This window comes from Martes martes, assembly GCF_963455335.1.
Source record: "Martes martes genome assembly, chromosome: 11".
Taxonomy (NCBI): domain Eukaryota; kingdom Metazoa; phylum Chordata; class Mammalia; order Carnivora; family Mustelidae; genus Martes; species Martes martes.
The window spans coordinates 79,042,649-79,060,441 of NC_137899.1; the positions used below are offsets into that span (position 1 = coordinate 79,042,649).

At 38.7% G+C, this 17,793-nt stretch overlaps 1 protein-coding gene across 2 annotated transcripts in view; it reads left to right on the forward strand.

Moving 5' to 3' along the window:
* CPED1 (cadherin like and PC-esterase domain containing 1) overlaps positions 1 to 17,793 on the forward strand; it is a 268,463-nt gene that overhangs the window by 21,926 nt on the left and 228,744 nt on the right. For both annotated transcript variants that reach the window (XM_080818333.1, XM_080818334.1), the window contains one exon: positions 6,211 to 6,394. In XM_080818333.1, coding sequence (XP_080674459.1) covers positions 6,211 to 6,394 — 184 coding nt within the window. The remainder of the gene's footprint in view (positions 1 to 6,210; positions 6,395 to 17,793) is intronic.

Genomic DNA, 17,793 nt, shown 5'->3' on the forward strand with positions numbered 1-17,793 from the left:
ATACAGAAATGCGATCAGAGGATCGACTATCTCATTTTATAATTTCAGAGGTGGGGGTGTTTTGGGATCACGAAGTCCAAGCTGTGTCATTGGAGTGGGTGTTTGTAGTGAAGTGCAGGAGACAGTCATTGGGGATGAAAAAGTCATAGATATTTTATGGCTTGATATGCAAATGTTGAAGCTTCCACTGAGATTTTTCTAGTTGGTGTTTTCATCAGAAAGCAAGTAAAATAAACATGTTTACAAATAATGAACTCATACTTTGCATTCATGAATTCACTCATTTGCTCATTCATTCATCTCTTCCATCTTACTTAGAACCTGACCTTAAGCAGTATGTACAGTGACTAAAGCAGACACATCTAGGCTTTCATGAAATGCACAAATTTGTGTAAGAGGCAGACATCAAAAAAGTAATATATACTATAAATTGTGAAGAGTGCCAAAGGGAAAGACAGATTGAGAAACAGGTGATGGTAGATTTTGGGAATAGCGGTTTCAGTGGGCGCAATTTCATCACAGCTGTATTGAGAATACACTTTTTTTGTATTGAAGCTTTATTGCTTTTGTTTCTCGATTATTTATTTATTTATTTTTATTAACATATATTATTTGTTTCAGGGGGACAGGTCTGATTCATCCATCTTACACAATTCACAGCACTCCCCATAGCACATACCCTCTCTAATTGTTTCTCTATTATGATTTAAAACTTACATAGAGGCACAGATGAACAAACATGCCTTTCATTGGATGTTCATGGGTTAGTCAGTAGCCCCAAGTGCAGTTTGGGAGTGCAGTCAGAAGGTGCTCATTGTCATGGAGTTGGTCTGAGAAACCTGTGTTCCTTCCATGATGCACTTGGGATCCAGTTTGAATCAGTTGTGCAATAAAGGCAGAGGTTAACTGAAGATTCATTTGGGTAAGGAACATTCTCACAAGGCTCTGCTTACGTATCCAGGGACCCTGTGGTTCCTAAACTGTCCTATAATTATAAATAATTTTTAAGTGGAAAATGTGTAGGATATGCATCCAGGAAAACCCCATGTTATTTCTTGAATTCTCTAAAGTAAGTATAAATTTCACCCATGGGTTAAAAAAAATCCTAATTTTATTCTTATAATAGAAAAATTAAAACATAATTCACTATGATAGACTCAGCAATATTTCTAAAATGTCAAAGATCTAGACCAGCAAGACAATTTGACTTTTAGTTATATATAACACACATCCAAGGTCTGCTATGTGATTTGTATTTGAGCATCAAAAGGTGTCATAAATACATGGCTACTTTAATAAATCTAGGAAAAATTTCTCTGTCATGTGAAAAAAAAAACCAAGTTTTATTTTTCATCCTTACTATATATTAAAGAACTGTATTTCTTGCTTTTGTGGTAAGTCTTGGTTGAAGATTTTTTAATACTATAAGTAACAGAGAAATACGCTTTTATAATATAGCTCTTTATTTGATTTTTCTACTACAAATTCATTACTTTGCTCAAACATTTAATTCTATTTTTGTCATTCTTGCTACTATTTAAAATTCTGCTGAAATAAATTTCTTAATACAAATGTTCACCACTTTCTATTCCCAATCTCCCATGGTAGTATTTATAACCAAGACTTATACATATTGAAAAGAAGATGTTTGTATTCCTTCATTCCAAGAATATATATTATGTGCCCCATATGTGGCCAGTAGTATTCTTTGGTTGGAGAAACAAAAGTGAAAAAAATATATGGTTTCATTTACCTCCTTTTATGGTGTGGGGAGACAGACAATAAACATAATAAATAAATAAATTATATTTTTGCATTAAAAGGTGATGAGTTGGGTACCTGTGTGGCTCAGTCTGTTAAGCATCCACCTTCAGCTCAGGTCATGATCCTAGGGCCCTGAAATGGAGCCTTGTGTCAGGCTTCCCGCTCAGCGGGGAGTCTGCTTCTCCCTCTCTCTCTGCCCCTCTGCCCCTCCCCCTCCTCGTGTTCTCTCTTTCTCAAATAAATAAATAAAATCTTTAAAAGAAAATAAAATGTGATGAGTCACATAGATAAAAACATGTATCAAGACATATGGAGGGGCGCCTGGGTGGCTCAGTGGGTTAAAGCCTCTGCCTTCAGCTCAGGTCATGATCCCAGGGTCCTGGGATCGAGCCCCGCATCGGGCTCTCTGCTCAGCGGGGAGCCTGCTTCCTCCTCTCTCTCTGCCTGCCTCTCTGCCTACTTGTGATCTCTGTCTGTCAAATAAATAAATAAAATCTTTAAAAAAAAAAAAAAGACATATGGAAACATATAGTTTATTGCAGAAATGTCTTTTATGATCAAGGCCAAACTATAGTAATTGTAAAGCTTATAGAATTTTTTTCTTTAATATTTATTTAGAGAGAGATATTGAGAGTGCAGGGAGGAGGGGCAGAGGGAGAGGGAGAGAATCTCAGGCAGACTCCTGGATGTGCACGGAGTCCCTGTGACGTGGGGGTCCATCTCATGACCTTGAGATCTCAACCCTGAGATCACAACTTGAGCTGAAATCAAGAGTCGGATGCTTAATCGACTGTACCACCCAACGGTCCCAAAAAGTATTGTTTTAAAATAACTTTCATAGGGTCACCTGGGTGGCAAAGTCAGTAAAGCATCTGAGTCTTCATTTCTGCTCAGGTTGTGATCTCAGGGTCATGATCTCCAGGTCGAGAAATCGAGCGCCATGTCGGGCTCCATGCTGAGCATGGAGTGTGCTTAAAGTTCTTTCTCCCTCTCACTCTGCCCCTTCCCTCCTCTGAAATAAATCAATAAAAATCTCTGAAAAAAATTAAAATAACTTTCAGATAGTCTGGCAAAGTGATTTCTGAGGGACAATTTTTCAGATCTTTCTAGAAGAAGGGAGAGAGAGCCATGACTTGGGAGTTCAGAATGTTAACATCTAGTAACACTCATTCTTTCTCCTAAGGTCTTCTCCGCAAGCCTGTGAGTCTCAAGTTAAGTCGCTGTAGTGGTGGCCAGGTTAAATTCTGCCACTAAAAATACATCTTCAAAACTCTAGGCGTAATCAAGAGCTCTCATTTCCCAAAGTGCTGCTTCTGGTATTTGATAATCCTGCCTTTGCTGGTGCGGTTGACGTAATTATTCACCTAGTTTTTATTTCACGGATGCAGCGTGTGCACCTGTTGTTGGACCAGTTAAAAGTGTTCTTGCCCCTTGGTCTTGGGCCATTTCGCTGATACAGTGTGTTATAAATATGACCAGGACAGGAGCAGTTTGTATTACAGGATAATACAACATAATTTGACTGACAAGCTCACTTCCCATTATTCTCTGTAGTCGGAGATGCAAGTTAAAATGTCAGTCTGTGTTACAAAGGGTATTAGAAAACATGGCCAAGTAATTGCACTTTATTTATAATATGCTGTATATAAGGTACACTGGTAAGAGCTACATTGCTCTTGCTTAAACTGATCCTGGCCGGGGCAGGGGAAGGGGAGGGGAGGCAGAGGAAAGGGGAGAGGAGTGGGGGGAGGGGGGGAGGGGAGGGAAAGGAGGGATGTATCTTTCAAAATAATAATAACACAGAGTTTGAAAATACACTCGCCTCGTGTGAAATCACTGCTCTATTTGAGCCAGCTGTAATAGAGAGGAGCATCCTGTGATTACGAAAGAAAATAATGTGAGAAGGGAATTCTGGGCACCGAGCATTTCACTTGAGTGACACTGATATATTTGGAAGCATCTGTCTTCCCTTGCACCTAGATGCATGTTTGTTTATTTTGGCCTCCTGTGGGCTCATGGTTCCCTCTAAGTCCTGTGTACAAAGGCTCAACCTGTTTTCGGCTTCAAATACTCCTTCTTACAGGTTTATCGTGACAAACAATGATGTTGGCTGGGGAATCATGTCCCAATCTGCAGTTAAATTTTTGAGTTTAAAAAGTTTAATTATCAATCAATCATCAATCAATGGTTTCATTATTTTAAAAAAAAACACAGTAACGTTTAACAAAGGAAAATATCTAATTAATTGTGTTTGCCCAAAGTGCCACGCAGGGGAGGTGTGATTAGCTAGCCTTCTATTTCTTTCTGTTAAATTCACCACACACATACTAAATGCCTGTGTTACCATGTGTCAGGCAGAGCTCAGACTCAGAGACAGTTTTTCTGACTCTTTGCTCTTTATATTATTATTTAAAAAAACACATACATAGGGGTGCCTATGTGATTCAGTCAGTTAGGCGTCCAACTCTTGGTTTCAGCTCAGGTCATGATCTCAGGGTCCTGAGACAGAGCCTCAAACTGGGCTCCCTGTTGAGTGGGGTGCCTGCTTGAGATTCTCTCCCTCTGCCCCTCCCCCCACTTGCATGTTCTCTCTCTCTCTCTCTCTCTCTCTCTCTCTCAAATAAATAAATCTTAAAAAAAAAAAAAAAACCACACACACATATATAGCATTTCCCATATACTGGGCACAGTTCTAAGCCATTCACATATAGTAAGTCTTTAGTACTCACTGCACCCTTAGGAGGAAGGTATTGTCTAAGGTCATACAGAGAGTGCTGGTGGGACCAGGGGATTCAAAGCCAGCAGTCTGTCCAGAGTCTGTGTTCTCTAGCACGTCACTCTGCTTTGTCTATTCATTGACAGATGGCAATAATTTGTATAAAATGAAGAATAAGATATGGTTCCTGCCCTCAGAGGGTTTATAATCTAAATCTGTTTCTTCTTTCTTTCCACACATATCTTCAAAGATCTTGATAGAGCACTGTGGCTCATTAATTTTGTAGATATCTTCATTTATTAAACATGTACCATGTGTACAAGTGTACTGCTAGTTAAGGAGCTCGCATCAGGGAGACGTGCACATTCCCTTTCATAAACGCTAATGGAAGGCTGTATTTCAATGAAAACTTCCCCAAAGAGGTGATGTTTGTTTTGGAGCGGGCCAGATGGATGAGTGGAGCCAGAGGATGAGATTTTAGGGAGGAGGAACAGTGGGATGTGTATGAAAGAAGAGGGTGGGATCAGGAATGGAAATAATTAAGAGTGTGATATGATCAGAGAAGAAAGACAGGGTTTAAGTTTGAATGACCTTGTGTTCCCTGATGAAAATTTGGAATGGATTCTATGAGTAATGGGAAGTAATGAAGAAATTTAAGTGAAAAGTGAAAGAAATTTAAATGAAAAGACATGATACATATGTTTTACATCCATAAAGTGGACAGTATGATTCAGAAGTGTCACTCTAAGTAATTAGATTCCCAGTTTTGTTTTTTATCTCTTCTCCCTCATTGTCCTCACCCAACTCCTTGGTCTCTTCTTCTTCGGCCTCTCCCAGTTTTTGCTGTAACCCCCATCCAATTTCATTGCTCCTTCTGGTAACAAAAAAAAATAAAAATCTACTTTATCAAGGTTTAATCTCAAGTTTTCAGGAAAATACCCAATGTCTGCTATTTTACCTTATAATGAACTCAGATATCAGCATTCTTTCTACTTGTCAGTTGGAAAATTCCCTTTTGTTAGTGGAATTTCGAACATCCTTGTGAGAAAGAGGAATATTTATTTGGAGGATCAATAAACTATGGAAGGAAGAACCTGAAATTATGATGTTCCTCCTCATGAGCAGGGATCCACCCTGCCACACGGAGCTGTATTCCAGTTTTGCTGCATGCTGATTGAGAGAGGCAGCAGCGTTGTGCATCTCCAAAGAGCTCTGAGCTTGTTTCTCAGTGCTCCCCATTCCTGAACATGTCCTGCTAGCACAAAGTCCATCCTTTCTGAGTCTATTTCCTCTCCTGTGTTTACCGAAAAAGCACCGTTAGAAGATAATGCAACTGGAAGTACTTTATGTAAGCACAATGCAGATGAAAGGCATAGCTATTAATTTATATTTTCAGCTAGAGTTGAGCTCTGTATTTCTATGTAATAGTATTCCTCTAGGACCTCTGTATTTTAATGGCCTAAAATTTTCATCTCTCTGTAATAGAAAAATTTAATTCACCTTCAGTTCTCGCATATGAGGTCGCCTTTGTCCTTGCCAGCCTTTCAGAGAGTCTGTCTTTCATTTCCTGAGAAAAACTGACAGGATAACTTTCTGAATGGCCTTTGATTTGCATTAATGGTGTCCTTCAAAGGCAGTGTGTTACTTCTTCCTCTTGAATTTTTATGCCTCCTTTCTTTCTTGTTTTTTTTTGTTTTGTTTTGTTTTTTGTTTTTTGTTTTTTTTTTTAGATGGAGAGATCAATAGAGGCACACTTTGGCAGCCATGACAGAAGGGTCATACTCTACAGGCCTCCTTCCTTCAGCAAAATGGAGCTTCAGCTCCACCAGCACATTCTCACTCAGCATCGCTATACGGTTGTCATCGCTGAAGAAAGGCTCGGTGCTGGCCTTGGGCTGGGGCTGCTAGAAAAAGGTCAGAATAAGAAGTAAATACCTAAGTTGCTTGATATATAACGTGAAACACTTTCTAGAGTGTGTTACATTCTTTTCCTAAAGAAATTTTTAGGGGTGTCTGGGTGGCTCGGTCGGTTAAGCGACTGCCTTCCGCTCGGGCCATGATCCCAGGGTCGTCGGATCGAGCCCTGCATTGGGCTTCCTGCTAAGAGGAGAGCCTGCTTCTCCCTCGGCCTCTTCCTGCTGCTCTTCCTACTTGTGCTCTCTCTCTATCTCTCTGCCAAATAAACAAATACAATCTTTAGAAAAAAAAAAGAAATTTATAAAAACAAATTTTTACCCATGATCAACTTTCTTACATCAAAGAAAACTTGGCTCCTTTTTTTACTTCCTCTCAATTTTTCTTTAGCTATATTTCTTTATTCCTGAAATTATTTTGTTTATATTTTTGTAGCATTTTGGAGTTGCATAGTTCATATTTAAATGCTACATAAAAAATGTTTATGTTTATGAGCCTGAATACATGTTCTGCCCAGCACCAAACTGCTCCATATTTTAAGAAAATTGCCACTTCATCTGACTGCAAGTAGAATGTGCTGGAAATTGTTTCGAGAAGCCAGCTTAAATGTGATTCACAGATTGGCTCTAAAATGCGAAAGAAGTATGGATATTTATCACACACCCTATTACTAGTCAAGTACTTTTATTTCTATCATTTGAAGTGAGAAATAAAAGACAAGTTTTTAAACAAGGCATTTGAAAAGAAAGTTTGAGGAGATGATGAGGGTCAAAAAGGGCAGTAACGATAACAGCTAACATTTCCTGAGCAATTCACCATGTGACTGATACGCTCCACCTTGCTCTTTCAACTGCTAGCTTATGCCGCTGAACGATCGAGGGGAGGGGAACGGTTAGCTTCGATTCCCCTTCACCACGTTCACCTTTTCCCGCACTGGCTGTAAGGTTAGCAGCTCCTTAGCTAGCACAGCTTTGGAGGACAGGGCCTCAAAACACACACTTCGATGAAAAGAAAGATTCTATAAAACGTGCAGAGTATGGGCCACGAGGACAGGTCTTCAGCCATGCTATTTGCTGGGCCCTGTCCCCTTAGAGTCCTATGGAAATCTAGAGTGCTGGGCTTCTGGAAGCAAATGAGAAAAACAAAAGGGAAGGCTGCGAATGCTCTGGAATATCAAAGAGGGCTGAAGACGAATTTTAGAAACTTCCTTGCGGTTGTTTCTATTAAGGAGGGACCAGTGGAGAGTCCTGGAACATCCATAAATGATGTTGTCAGGAAACCATTTATCCGGGTTAAGGAAGGATAGAAAATGTTTCGTCTCCCTCTCATCCCATAAAACATCTTAGCCGATCCCTGAAGTAGGTGTTTCTAGGACCACCGTCTCCATGCCCCGTGAGCCGTGCACCTGGAGTCATGCCCAACACAGCCGTGATGACACCCCGCTTGTGTCTGCAAGTCCCTCTGCCTCTCTGATGCTGCCACTGACCGTGTGGGGGCACGACATGGATTCTGTATGCGTTTCACCTTCAATTCAGCTTCAATTTTCAATTCTGTCCAGTTGCAATTCAGAAGGAATGCAGCTGCTCGCTCTCTTAGTGTCCTTGGGTCAGTTTTACAAGAAAAAGGAGGATGACTTTGCAGTTTCCAAATATCCAGAAAAGTGCAAAGACAGCCTGAAGGCAATAAACTCTGGCAGGCAAAGGAGCTTCTGGGCGCAGCATGAGATAAGGAGGTGGTGTCACCAGACTTTGACATTGTGAACGCTGATTTGGCTCGTGTAACCCGTATTCCCTCAGCCTGTAAAACAACCACTTGCTAATTCTTTCTTGGTTTCTTCAACTCAGTATAATAAGATATTACTACTGGATAAGGCCTCCAGAAAGGGTAGCAATGTCACGAGTATGCAAAATTGACTTTTGGTCTTTCCATTCGATTTTGTAGTTTTCACTGTGAAGGCAACCCTCAAGTAACAGAAATTTAAAAAAAAATCCTGTGACCGTAATCTAACTTCTCCCTGATTTTCTAATATATAGGGGGAAAAAATCAGCTTATTTTCAATGGTCACAGATTTAATCTCTAAATTATGTTTGCATTGAGGCACTCATTATAAAAATATTTTCTAAAGATTTGGTTCTTGTCAAATTCATTTTTCTTTAATTTCCCATATTCAGCTCATGCTTATTTTACCAGACATATGGCAGCAGAAAGTATGATGCTGTATTTGCACATTTGAACTTAATTTCTCCATGTTGAGCATCTTGGGGGAAGTGGAGGCAGTTCAGAATGATCTGGAGACCTACCCCTCCTATCTTTAACTTTACCATTGCACTTCTTCTCTTTGCTAAACTGAAATTTGAAATTACTATATCAAAAGTAAAATAGGTACTACCACAAATGTTACTAAGTGCCCAGGTGCAGATTTGACACATTTATAAAATACCTGCTTGGTTGTAGGAAAATAAATATAAAATAAAATTTCCCTATTTTACCTATACATTTTACCTGCTTTTCTTTCCTCTTCTGATCTGACCCCAATCAGCTCTGCTGACCTCTTTCTATGCCATTGTTTGAAACACAGGTAGCCTCTTTCAGCTTGGAGCTACTTTTTTTTTCTTTTTTAAATCTTTAAGGCCAGAAATGAATAAAAATTAGTAAAAATGAAAGGGTCATAGCCAGGCAACATTCCACTATGAAGCATAATCTGTTCTTGTAGAGTAACATTTGGGCTTTATAATTTATTGAGCTTTCCTAGTACTTATTTAGTAAACATTCCTTGAAAGGAAAAGTAAGCAGTCTCGGTTCTAGTTTAGAATGTGGGCTTTGCGGTTTTTTCCCTGGTTAATGCCATTCTAGTGATTAACAGAAGTCTGTGGCTCTATCCAGAAAGACAGTAGGGCTGTGGATATACAACTTTAAGCAAGTTAGGTTCTTTGAGCTCTAGTTCTCTTAATCTGTTAAAGGCAGTAATGTCATTATTTCATGATAGTATGTTGTGAGAATTTAACCACTTTGTCTACCCCATCAGAGTTCTGGGAGGAGACAACGTAAAGCCCAGCCACTATTTTTTGATTCAGTAGTCTGGGAATGGGGCCCGGAAATCTATATGTTAAGAACAGACACATATGATTCTGATATATGCCCCACTGAGGCACACTATCCTAAGGGACATACTATTGGTTCAAGAAATAACAATCTTTAGACTTAATTCTGGGAATAAAATAATGCAAAGGTCTGCTTGCTATAATGCCATTGTATTACTTAGGTTTTAATTGTGTCAGTATTTACAGGCATTTAATCTTTAAGCTGGTTTTGAAAACTGTAAGAGGACAATTGTCTTTACCCATGTAGGCCTACAAAACTCAGCAGCATGTAAAACATATACTTTATGGTCCTTCAATCTTTTGCTTTGGAAAAATATATCTTATGTCCCTGCGTTTATGAGAACATATAATTCTCTAAAGGAAAAGATAGTAGCACCCACCAATTATTGCCCTTCCTAGTATCTAGGTACTACTTAGTAAATCAGTGCTTTAGTACATGGAATAGTATAGTAGCCTAAACGAAAGTAGATGTTTTCTGAAAGTTCTTATCCTATTCCCATGGTAACATCCAAGTAGTACGTGGTCTGGAGACCCTGTCTCACTAGGTTGTATCATTATTATTTCCGCATGCTCAAAGAGTAGTACATATTTATCAGTTTTCTGTTCACTTCTGAATACACCTTGCACTTCTAAATTAAGTGATGTATTATATAGTCCCTGTGAAAAACAAATGCCAACCCACTACAGAATTGGGCACTCCAGTGGTTTCAAATTGCTCTTGTTTTTGTAACGTGGGGGTTTTACATGCAGTGTTTTTTAAAAGAAACACTAAAAGTGGAAGACCATATCAATTTTCTTGCCAGGGGTTGGCAAATGATGGCCTGCTGACCAAATCTGGCTCAACGCCTGTTTCTGCCAACAAAGCTTTATTGCAACGCAGCTACACATTTGTTTTCATATTGTCTTTGGCTGCTTTGTTTTGCCATAGCAGAGCTGAGTAGTTAGAGATGGTGGGGCTCTTAAGCCTAAGACATTTATTGAGCCCTTAACAGAGAAAGTTTGCTGACCTATGTAGCTAGACTAATTCTATGTCATTGGATCCCATCCCAGACTGATGGTTAAACTCTAGGACTGAGATAGTTTAGTTTTGTAACTTACACCAAACCTCAGTCAAAAAGGGTTTGATGGTTTACAATAAAACATATAATAATAACATTACTAAAATGGAAATATAAAGTCAGTGCTCAGACTGGATAGTCCTCTTAGTTACCGTAATTGAAGCCTAATTTTGGCTTGAGCCTACAAATACCAAGAACAACAAGGAAAAGAATGGAAATTTTACTCTCAGAAAGAAGGGAACAGGACGTTCCTTCCCCTAGCCACCCCCATGCCCAAGTAATATTTTTAAAACAAATTTCTTGAAGAGATTATTAAGTAAACTACCCTAAGTTACATAATGGGTCAAGAGCCAGAACAACATTTGTATTGCAAATGAAGTGGATGTCATATCTTAGTTCATAGAGCAACCTTCCAACAGGAGCTGAGAATATAACATTATAGCATGGTATGGCGAGGGCATTTCTAGGAAGGGCTAGAGTTTATATGGTGAGAGGGTATATCGATATTTGTATTGATATTAAACTTGATATATTGTGTTCTGGAGAATGCTATTTTAAATAATGTTGCTTCACCGTCTCCCCCTCCCCCATGAGGACACTGTAATTTATCCAACTGTGTTCTTGGGAAGCACTATTAAAAGATATAGTTAATAGAGTGAGAGATACAGATCAGTACTTAATGTTGTGGAAAATATATTAGAGAAGAAAAAACCTATTTCCTTCCCTGTTTATAATTTAATAGTTTTCTATCCTCCTATATTTTTATTTACATTCACTTGCACTCTCAAAAATGTCCAACACCTCCATGTACCATTTGAAATTTAGTCTAATTTTGAAGATTTATTTATAATGGCTACTTGCCAAAAGCTATTTCTGGGATTTGTATGGAAAAGAAACCACTACTATAGCCCAATCTTGACTTTTGTGATGGAAAGCATATTTCAGGGTTTTTTTTTTTTCTTTAGTTTATTTGTATTCAAGAAGAACCTATAAGGAAGTTGAGATTTAAATCACCCATAAGTAAGAAGAGCTTAACCACAGTAATTGCTTTCTTAGGGAGGTAGTAGACTGTGGTAATTAAAGAAGCAGCAGCTTTGGAGTAAGATCAAACGTGGGCTGAGTTCTAGTGTTACCTTTAATGGTTATATAACCTTAGACAAGTTACTTAACCTCTCAAAGCCCTAATTTTCTCTTTGGGAATGGATTGTTTTGGATTGTTCTATGAATGCCACACTACAGGCACTCTAGGAATCGGAGATAATATTGTTACTTCTGTCAAGAACTAATTACGGAAAGGAGATTATGGAGATTCCTTTCTGGGGGAACACATTTAAAATGGGTTCTATATGAAGAACATAGGGGTGCTGCTGCTGGGTATTTTGTGATAAATGAACTCGATAGGGGTTTTCAGGGCCCTCTTTATCAACCTACATTCTCCCATTGAAAGGTCTGGGTTGTAAACCCTCCTGAAATTCTAACACATAGTTTCCTGGACCATTCCCTTGGGAAAGACCTGTCATTAAGGGGGAAAAAAAAAAAAAAAAAAAAAAAAAATCTCTAAGTTCCTTGAGGTCAGGGACCATGTCTGTTCTGCTTATCACTTAAAACCTTGCCCTCAACCTAGAGGCACACCAGGAATAATTGTTGAATACAACTTAATGCATGAATAAATGAAGATAACATAGTGTACCAATATTTGAGCCCCTTAAATAGTGAACTACCTCAGAATTCACATTAAAAGTTAATTGATAAGCCTTTTATTTTTAAATAACTTTATAGGTGCACTGATACTCTACACATGCTCAGATCTGCTCTTATGTAAAAGTAATGCAACCACGGCTACCATAGTATTTAGGACTGATACTACCTGTTGAGGCTGTAAGTGCTTGTGTCCATTTTTCAGAGTTCTTCTCTTCTTTTGCTCTGAAGATTCCTCTGTCACATTTGCAAGTGTTACTATCTGTTGATTTTAGAGGCGGATAGACGAGTTTAGTTCTAAGCATATTTGGTCTCAGATGCTGTCAGCTCTTCATCTGAATGCATTTGACAAAAACTGAAGAAAACAGAGAGACCAGGGAAGGAGATGCGAATTTGTGAGTTATCTGCTTAGCGGTGATGCCTGGTTCACTGAGGGATTCATATTCCATAAAACAATAAAACACATAGTGCTCTCTACTTCTCTGCTTAGCATAGTGTAAAATATTCATGTTTATGTTCTTCCAATCCCTTGCTTTGGAAAAATATATCGTATGACCCAGGGATTTTATAATATACACCTTCTCTACAGAAAAAGATAGAGTCACCATCAAATTATTGTCTTTCAAATCATCCAGGTCCTATTTGGTAAATCATTGTTTTAGTTCATAGAATGGAGTAGGGGGGATCTACAAGAGAATAAATATTTTCCAAAAGTTTTTAACTTGTTCCCAGGATAGAGGTCTAAGTAATATATGGTCCAGGAGACCATATATTTTATCACTGGGTGAGAATTACTTATGTAGACTGGAGGAGGACATATTTCTGCAGTTGCAGCCAAAACCAGATCTGCAGCAGGCACAAGAAAATAAATGGTTCCAAGTGCAAAAAAATGTTTCTGGGAGGCCCTGGAAGTAGTTGGACCAATATTTTTGTATTCCCACTGTTTAACGGGACACTTGGGAACAAGATTTATTTGTGGCAACTCTGGAAGACGTAACCAGGATCAATTGAAGGATGGACATTTTATCAGTCAGAGTTGCCCAGCAGTGGAACTGCCCCTCTCAGAACATCGGAGGCATTGTGGGCGCAGCATCAAGGCAGGGGTGGTCCCGAACACTTGCTTTATTACTTAGGAGAATAAGTAAAATCATCACCCAAGTCCTTTTCAGATCAGCGCTCTAACATTTATACACACAGACGAGAGGAAGTAAGACAAGGTTTTAAACCTCATCATTCTAAGGATTCCTTTTCTTTGGTCTTTTTAATCTCATGTCCAAGGGCGGAAGAGAGGAGTGGTGAGCAAAGAAGCAGAGAAACATGGGTCTGGAGGCAAAATCCGGGGTGATTCCCCTTTGGCTAGTGGTACATGTTGACAGCAGATGCTTCCACTGATCCTTTAAAACTCAAGAGCCTAAAGAACTCCTCTTCTCTTTCCTTCCTGTCTGCAGTCTCACACCAGCACCCCTGCTGCTCCCCTGAGTTTAATCCGCTCTAGGACTATTTAGCAGGAAGAGGAAAGAGTAAAGGTCACATTTAAAAGGCACAGTGTGTTTCGCCTTGTCAATATTTCACCTAAACGCCTTTGTCATACGTTTTTTATTATGCAAGGAATAGGTTTTCGGTGATATCAGAAGTGCTTCTGTGCCTTTAGTTAATCAAACTGGGGAGGGGAAAAAAAAGGAAATTGAATCAAAGAAACTTACTGGTCTGCACCATTCTATTTTATTGTAGTATGACAGGCAGTAATTGTGTGCTCTGGTTTATTGTTGTTTTCCTCCGTGCTTATAGAATTACTGATGTATTTATGACCAAATAGAATGTGTTCTTTAATTGGCATACTAGAGCTCAAGGAATGTTTATTTAACCTTAACTCAGTTGAGTTGTTTATACTACAGAGACCCGAGTTCAATTTACTTTAGTTTTTGAAAAAAGCTTTCTTATTTATAAAAGTTGAGCTTCAAGTGACCTCCCCATTCTGATGTTTCTTTTACCCTCCACTGTGCAAAGAGAACAAAAAGCCAGTGTCTCATTTTTACTCCAAAGAAACTAAACTGCTTCCTTAAGTGGGTTGGTTCTTACCATTGAAAATGGTAACCAGATGTTTACTGAAATCCCCATTATTTCTCATTCAAGCCTAGCTTCCTTCTAATCGTTTGATCTTTTTAAGTTTCATAGAAACCAGATTGGGTATTTAAATTTTCCAAAGCTGGGAAATGTTTAATATAGCTTTGAAGATACTTTCTCTGAACTGTTGCTTTAAATGCCCCTTCTGCTACTTTTATTTTTTTAAAGGTACGGCATTAATCTTTTTTTTTTTCAATACTATGGATTCTATTTAACCATATTACAAATAACATATTGTGCTATTGCTTGGTTTAGTGCGAAGGGAAAAAGTCTTGCAGGTTTTTTTTCCCCCTTGGCAGATACATACGGTTGCTTTTGTGAACAACAAAAAACTACATGTCACCTGGTTTTGCCTCAGTTACAAAATTAATAGCCAAATTCAGTGGCCAGTTTAAATGTTTCATTTCAGACTCTAGGTAACATGGATTCCCTCTGATCTTTTTAGAACAATGATTCTCAAACTTGGCTCTCCATGGACGTGCTCTGAAGAGCTTTAACTCCTGCTTCCTAGTCTAGGTCCAGATGTTCTGATTTTATGGATCTAGAGTTTAAAATCTCTAGGTGATTCTAAGAACAGGTAAATTTGAGAACTTTGGCTGATGTTTTCATCTCAAATTAATTTTTATAAGTACAGCTGGCCTTTAAACAACACAGATTTGAACCATGCGGGTCCACTTAGGCACGGATTTCTTACAGAACAGTCCTGTAAATGTATTTGCTCTTCTTTATGACTTTCTTAATAATATTTCTTTTCTGTAGTTTACATTATTATAACAATATGGTGTATAATACTTGGAACATACAAATTATGTGTTAGTTGACTACTCATGTTATTGGTAAGGCTTTTGGTCAACAGTAGGCTATAAGTAGTTTAGTTTTGGGGAATTTGAAAGTTGGTGTTTTTGTTTTTGTTTTTATTCATTTGACAGAGAGAGGTCGCAAGTAGGCAGAGCAATAGACAGAGAGAGAGGGGGAAGCAGGCTCCCTGCTGAGCAGAGAGCCCAATGCGGGGCTTGATCCCAGGACCCCGGGATCATGACCTGAGCTGAAAGCAGAGGCCTAACCCACTGAGCCACCCAGGCGCCCCGGGGAATTTGAAAGTTTTATACAGATTTTCTATTCTGCAAGTGTTGGTATCCCCTCACCCCTGCATTGTTCAAAAGGTCAACCGGAATTTATTTCAGTTCATTGTTCTTTTCATATTTCTTTAGAATTAAAGACTTTTATTTTCATTCAGAAATTAGACATTTTGTCTGGTTTTTGTCATGGACTAAACTATGCTTCAAATGACAGATTTAATTTGTAAAAATAAATAATATTCATATTATGTTTAGATTAAGGAAAGACTCCAGGAAAGAAAAGCAAACTGTTTCTTAGGAGACTTTTCAAATGACAGAATGTGAGGATTTAACTGCAAGGGAGTTTGGTTTTGGAGTTTGACTCCAGATATAGTGTGTTTACTCTGCTGGTTTATTACCAGATTTAGATGCTTGAAATACTTTAGACATTTCCCTCCATTTGGGAGGAGTTTGGGAGCATCTGACCACGTTTTCGAGACTGCCTCTTCATTTTTTACCACTTTTGTTTTCTGCTCTCCATTTTATAATTATTGTAAACCTCCCCAATCACTTCCCTTTGAGACTTGACTTGCCCTTTGGAGAATTAATTAACTAATTAATCATATTCATTAATATTTCCCTCTGGAGATCCTCTATGATTTTTCATCTTCCTTTTAGCTAAAGTTGCTTTTTCCTAACAACATCTCTTTGTAGATGTCTAGACTATAGTTTGGGAAACAAAGACTCAAGAAAAAGTATTTTTTCCTTAGTAATTGCTCTCTGATTAGCCCTCAATAATCTGACTCCCCCCTCTTTAAAATTGTTTTCTTTTTCAGAATTTACCAAGAAACTCCTTTTTGGTACAGAATATAGCCACTATATTTATGATTGCTTTATTTTTGGTATGAGAGCAGATTTGAACATGATTAGAATATCAGTGTTTTTCAAAAGTTATATAAAAGTCTTTAAGAAACTGAAATTAAGCTTTCATGTGAATTGACTGAGGTAATTTCTCAGTTTCCTTGATTTTATTTAGCAGTGATTCCCAAACCTGGTGAAATGTGTGAGTCAGTGGAGTAAACACCCATCCTAGCAATAAGCAGGTCCTACGAGATCTAGAATTTTCTTACAAACTCTTTTCTCCCTTAACTTCCGTAATGCTGCCCTCTCCTGCTTCTCCAACCTCTTTGGCTCTTCTTTATGATCTTCCTCCAAATATGGGCACTCTCTAAAACATTTATCCCCAATCTTCTTTTTCCCCCCTATCTTGATAGTTCCTCAAGATGTTTTTCTTCTCTACAGATTCAGTGATCTCCTCTGGAGAACAGATTGGTGCCAGCCAGAGGTGGGGGTTGGGAGGGGCCAGGCAAAATGGGTGAAGCCAGCCACAATGTACCCACTCCCAGTTAGAAACAAGTTCTAGAGATGCCAGGTACAGCATGGGGACTATAGTTAATAACATTGTACTTTATGTTTGAAAGTTGCTAAAAGAGTAAAAAGTAAAAGTTCTCATCACATGCACATATAAATTTGTAACTATGTGGTGATGAATATTAACTAGACTTATTGTGGTTGTCATTTTGCAATATATGCATATATCGAATCATTATCTGCTGCACCTGAATCTAATATAATGTTATATGCAATGATATCTCACTGCAAAAAAAAATCTCCCCTGGAGATTTAACCTCTGTATAATGTTGAATCTTAATTTGTCTTCTGTAGGCAGAATTTTTAGAGAGTCTTGATTATCAAGTACCTGATAGATGTTTTGATTTGTGTGTCCCAGTGTCTCAACATGTAACAAACTACACTTGTCATCTTCCACACCAGCAACGTCTGTGGTTCTGTGGGCCATGTTGCTCTTGCGATTACCGCATTCCCTCGGTCTCTCCTGTGCTAATGCTCATCTTCAGGTTCTCCCTCCCTTCAGCTGCAGCACACATTAGGCATCTGGGCCATGGCTCCACATTTTGTGCGGTTCATGCTATCACAGTGTCAGTTAAATACTCTCCCAGCTGCTGGTCTCTGCTTTTGACAGCACACCCCCACCACAACTGCTAGTTTAATATTACACAAACATGGCTCTGCTCACATCACTTCCCTGTGCAGAAGTCTTAAGTGACATCTCATTTCCTTCTAATCAGAGGACGTATTCTTGGCACGGCATTCGGGACTTCTTACATCATTGTGTCAGACTCCTCCCTAACCCGCTGTAGCATGATTCTCAGGCTTGACCTCACTCCTGAATTATTCAGGGATCTTAACAAAAGTCTATGCCCAGGTCCCACTTCTGAAAATTATGTCAGAATTTTAGAGGACGAGAATGAACCTGGGCATCACTATTTTTTTTTACAGGG